Here is a 5000-nt window from a genome sequence, read left to right as displayed (position 1 = left end):
ACCCCACCAGCCAGGTCATCCACCTTCCTGATGGGGTGCTGGACGCTGACCTCCTCCTGCGGCAGACAGTGAGAGGGACAGAGGCACCAGAAGTCACCATTAACAAGATCACCAGCAATGTGTACTCCTTAATGAGCCAGGGAAGTAATGGTGATACTGGGGAAACCTTCGTCATCACCACGCAAGATGGGGAGGAGGAGGAGGAGGAGGAGGAAGAGGTGGAGGTGGTGGGCAGGGCAGGAGCAGTGGAAGTGGCTCCAGCGAGGGTGGACCTTCACTCTGAGGAGGAGGAGGACAGGCAGGCAGCTCTTGTCCTGATAGTAAATGCTGAGGATCTTGACAACTGAAAGACTTGTATTCTCAAATACTTCTGGACTTCTCCTCCACTATTTAAAAAGGCTTTATTTAAACTGGCACATTTTTTTAAGGTGTTTTTATGGCTCTAGTGGCAGAGTGACAAGATTTTAACATTATTAACTGGAGAAACACTCTTGAAAATTCTGCTAATCATCTCTGCGGCCTTGGAAAGCGGTCATGTTGAAAGAGCAAAGCGGTTTTTAAAGTGTTTTTACGGTTCTAGAGGCAGAGTGACAAGATTTTTACATTATTAAGTGGAGAAACACTCTTGAAAACTCTGCTAATCATCTCTGTGGCCTTGGAAAAGAGTCGTGGTGAGAGAGCTAAGTATTTCTAAATATGGACCAAGTTGTTGTCTAGTCACTCCTATGCACAGACAGCCTCCCATCACACCCTTACTCCCACACACCCCCAATTACTCCCACAATCCCCAGTCCACCCAGACATACCCCAACACTTCCCATCTAAACTTTCGTCTCCCCACACACTCAAACACACACTCACCCCACATCTAGACACCCCAAACACTTCACAACTAAATTTCTACTACATCTCACACACTCACCCCACTCCTACATACATTCAAACTCTTCCCAGCCACACACACTTGCTCCTCCACTCCCCACAAACTCCTCCACATCCTTCGACATCTCACCTCTTTCCCAAACTCACTCACACTCACTCCCACTCCCTGCAAACTCCCCGACATCCTTCGACACCTCAACTCCTTCCCAGACTCACACTCACTCCCTCTCACTCCTTCATACTCCTTCTCTTTCTCCTCTCCCACTCCCTCAAACACCCATCACCTTAGCCAAACTATCATCATCCCATCGCGTTGTGTGTGATATGCGAGGATCATTAAGACAGTTTTCTAATATTTTGAAAGCGAAAGTTAATAAATCGTGTCGTTTGTTGTTTGTCGTGTCATTGCCTTTACTGCGTTGGGGGTTTATTGATGTGGGTTTAGTTAAGTTTCCTTTTGTTTTTATTTATTTCATTGTTATAGTGGTGGAAAGTTGTTAATTCTTGGAGTTTTTTTTTTTTTTTTTTCTTTCTTTTTATATTTGGTGAAGTTTGGTCGTTAAAGAACAGGTTTCATTTCTCTATTTGTTTTTTTTTTTCTTATTATTATGGGGTTAGATGGAAAGAGAGAGAGAGAGAGAAAGGGTACAAGTTTATATTCTTTATTATTATTACTGGGTTTAGATGGAAGGGAGAAGGAGGGAGAGAATGTATGAGAAACGCAGAGTGGGGAGTGGGTAGGGACGAGGAGGTACACATGAATGAAGTGGAGATGAGAAAATAGGTGAGACTTAATCCCTTCAGCACCATGATGCTTTTCCATATTCATTATCTGATTTTATACAGCTTCAGAAACTTATATGGCGGATTAAAATAGCAAAGATTCTGGCCATTAACCTCCTGACCTCTATAGACCCTTCCTAGTGTAAACAAAATCATCTAATCATACCCAAATTTAGGAAAAATGTGTCCCAGTACTGAAGGAGATAATATACGTGAGGACTGGCCAATGATATTTACCCATCGAAACCCTAAAAGTTGACAGGTTGCTCTAGATAAAAGCAAATGTAGGATGGCAGCTTCATCAGTAGAGAGTCATGTGCAACCTATGTTTATTTTTGTAGTTTTTTTTCTTTGTTTAGGTGAAATATGAATAGCTTGTGTATTAAGTGAAGAGAGAGAGAGAGAGAGAGAGAGAGAGGGTAGCTGGTGAGTCAGGCGCAGTGGCAGCTAAGTGTGATATACAAACTAGAGGGAACAGGGTCAGGTTGCTAATTATGAGAGAAGCACCGATCGAGTTCTTGAGGTTCATACAGAGGCACAGAGAGAGAGGGAGGGAGAGAGGGTGGTGTGTCTGTAGGGGAAGACAGTTTAGTAAGAAGAAGATGAAGCAGACTAGATTTATTGACCTTAAGTTAAGAGGAAACGTATAAAAAGTTTGTGTTCCTGCTGATAATGTGAGAGAAACTGAGTGTTTGAGGTTCGCACACACACACACAGAGAGAGATAGGAAAGTGATATACAAACTAGAGGGAACAGAGTCATGCTGATAATGGATGATAGATGTAAGTGGCGTAGCAAGAAACACACAATTCTCGAGACCTTTACAGAGAGAGAGAGAGAGAGAGAGAGCAAGGGGTCCAGGTGAGTCAGGCGTGATGGCAGCTTTATTGCAGTGCCAGTCCCGCTAGGAAGTGCTTATTGACGTCTATTTATGCAGTGATAGCTCAACATGGTGCCACGCTGCTGTGTATCATTGGCTCATTTGACTGCCCATCTCACTCCCCCTCTATTGACGCTCGCTCGCTCTGACTTGTGGACATTATGAATGAAAAAGAAGTTGGTATATAAGATGGATGAAAAAGAGTTGAATTAAAGTTGGATAAAGTTATAAATCAATCATCAATAATAAGAAGAGAATAAAAGGCGGTAAATAAGATGGATGAAAAACGAAAAAAGATGATGTAACTTGGTAAAAATTATGAATGAAAAAGAAAGGGATTAATGTTGGTAAATTATAAGATGGATGAAAATAAATAATAAGGATAAAAAAAAAAAGATGAGAATAAAAATTGGCATGGATTAATGAGGACAAGATGAATAGAAAATGGTTTATTTATTTACTTATTTATTTTTTGTTTAAGATTATGAATTCTCTCTCTCTCTCTCTCTCTCTCTCTCTCTCTCTCTCTCTCTCTCTCTCTCTTAGAAGTTTAAAGATAAGGTTTGTATAGGCAAAGAACAATTAGAAAAGAATTGGCCGGGTTGTTTATCATTTGTTTGTTGTTTTCGATATAAAATGTGAAACGAGGACTAAAATTATTATTATTATTATTATTATTATTATTATTATTATTATTATTATTATTATTATTGTTGTTATTGTTGTTCGTCTTGTTCATTTATTTTTCCTTTTTCTTTTCTTTTTTTCTTTTCCTTTTTTTTCCCTCTTCTTGTTTTTATTGTTCTTCTTGTTTTTGTTGTTCTTCCTGTTCTTCTTATTCTGTTATTGTTGTTGTTGTTGTTCTTCTTCTTCTAATCATCCTCCTCATTATTATCATTATCATTACTATTACTATTTCCTTCTTAATCTTTGTTGCTGTTGATAATGTTTGTTGTTGTTGTTGTTGTTGTTGTTGTTGTTGTTGTTGTTGTTGTTGTTGTTGTTGTTGTTGTTGTTGTTGCTATCCATTCATTTCCTTTCGTGGAATAAGCAAGACTGGGAAGAAACAAACAGACCAGAACGAAATTTTATCACTACATAGAAACGAAGCGGAAATACAAACCCAGAGAGAGAGAGAGAGAGAGAGAGAGAGAGAGAGAGAGAGAGAGAGAGAGACACATAAAGGCTCCGTAAATACTCGAGTAGAGAATATTTCGTGAGAAGAGGATGAAAAAAATGTCGTTAAGAGAGAGAGAGAGAGAGAGAGAGAGAGAGAGAGAGAGAGAGAGAGAGAGAGAATAATAAAAATAGTGAAAAACAGAGAAAAAACAAATAAGGGGGAAAACAGAAATAGAAAATAAAGAAAAAGAAGGAAGGAAGGAGAGAAAGACGAGGGAAGAGGAGGAGGAGGAGGAGGAGGAGGAGGAGGAGGAGGAGGAAAGATAGAAGAGAGAAAAGTGAGAGAAAAAAAAAACTGCAAGAGAAAAGGCGAGGAAAGACATGAAAGAGGAGAAAGATGGAGGTGAGGAAAAAGGAGAGAGAGAGAGAGAGAGAGAGAGAGAGAGAGAGAGAGAGAGAGAGAGAGAGAGAGAGAGAGAGAGAGAGAGATGAAGGAGGGAGAGGGAAGGAAAATCAGATAAGGAGAAGGAGGAGAGAGGAGAAAGCAGAGGAGAGAAAAGAAAGTGAGAGAGAAGAGAAAGAGATGGAGATAAAGAGGAGAAAGAGAGAGGAGAGGAAAGGAGAGAAAGAAGGTAAGAAGAGAGAGAAAAATAAAGAAAGAGGAGAAGAGAGAAAAGGAAGTAAAGATGGAGAGGAGAAAGGAGGAAGAGAGAGAGAGAAACGGAAATAGAAAGATAGAGAAAAGAGAGAAGGAAGAAAAGGAAGGGAAAGGAGAGAGAGAGAGAGAGAGAGAGAGAGAGAGAGAGAGAGAGAGAGAGAGAGAGAGAGAGAGAGAGAGAGGGGTGGGGGGGAGGGGAATGAGTAGCTTGGCACTGGGTATTCTAAGTTTCAGTCTTCTGTGGCACTTGTGGTGTGAGGGTGGCACTGTCTGTGACCTCGCCGCCTCCTCCGTTTGACCTCCCGTGTCTTTACCTCCGCCTGTGACCCTTGCTTCTCCCACCCAACTCTCTGTCTCTCTCTCTCTCTCTCTCTTTCTCTTTCTATCTCCTTCTCTTCTTCCTCTCTTTTTTTATCTGCGTTGGAAAAATTCGCTTCTCGTTTTCTTTCTCGTGGTCATTTGAAGTGATGCAGGTGTGTGTGTGTGTGTGTGTGTGTGTGTGTGTGTGTGTGTGTGTTTGTGGTCTATTTTATTTATTTTATCTGATTTTATTGTTAATGTTATGACTACTACTGTTACTACTGCTATTACTACAACTATTGCTGCTGATGCTACTACTACTACTACTACTACTTCTACTACTACTTCTACTACCACCGCCACCACCACTACTACTAC

The 5000-nt window shown here is 40.6% G+C and overlaps 2 protein-coding genes across 4 annotated transcripts in view; both read left to right on the top strand.

The window, feature by feature from the left end:
- LOC123512882 (myoneurin-like) overlaps nucleotides 1-1274 on the top strand; it is an 18861-nt gene extending 17587 nt beyond the window's left edge. The window contains 1 exon segment of the mRNA XM_045269549.1: nucleotides 1-1274. This exon segment is cut by the window's left edge and continues 676 nt beyond it. Coding sequence (XP_045125484.1) covers nucleotides 1-347 — 347 coding nt within the window. The 3' untranslated portion in view covers nucleotides 348-1274.
- Nucleotides 1275-4560: 3286 nt separating this feature from the next.
- The window catches only part of LOC123512881 (glutamate receptor ionotropic, kainate 2-like), a 66228-nt gene continuing 65788 nt past the window's right edge, over nucleotides 4561-5000 (top strand). For all 3 annotated transcript variants that reach the window (XM_045269547.1, XM_045269544.1, XM_045269545.1), the window contains exon 1: nucleotides 4561-4795. The gene's annotated coding sequence lies outside the window, so the exon portion shown is untranslated. The remainder of the gene's footprint in view (nucleotides 4796-5000) is intronic.

Source organism: Portunus trituberculatus, chromosome 34, assembly GCF_017591435.1.
Source record: "Portunus trituberculatus isolate SZX2019 chromosome 34, ASM1759143v1, whole genome shotgun sequence".
Classification (NCBI taxonomy): domain Eukaryota; kingdom Metazoa; phylum Arthropoda; class Malacostraca; order Decapoda; family Portunidae; genus Portunus; species Portunus trituberculatus.
Note: the sequence above shows the minus strand (reverse complement) of the source record. Positions and strands in the feature narration are given on the sequence as shown.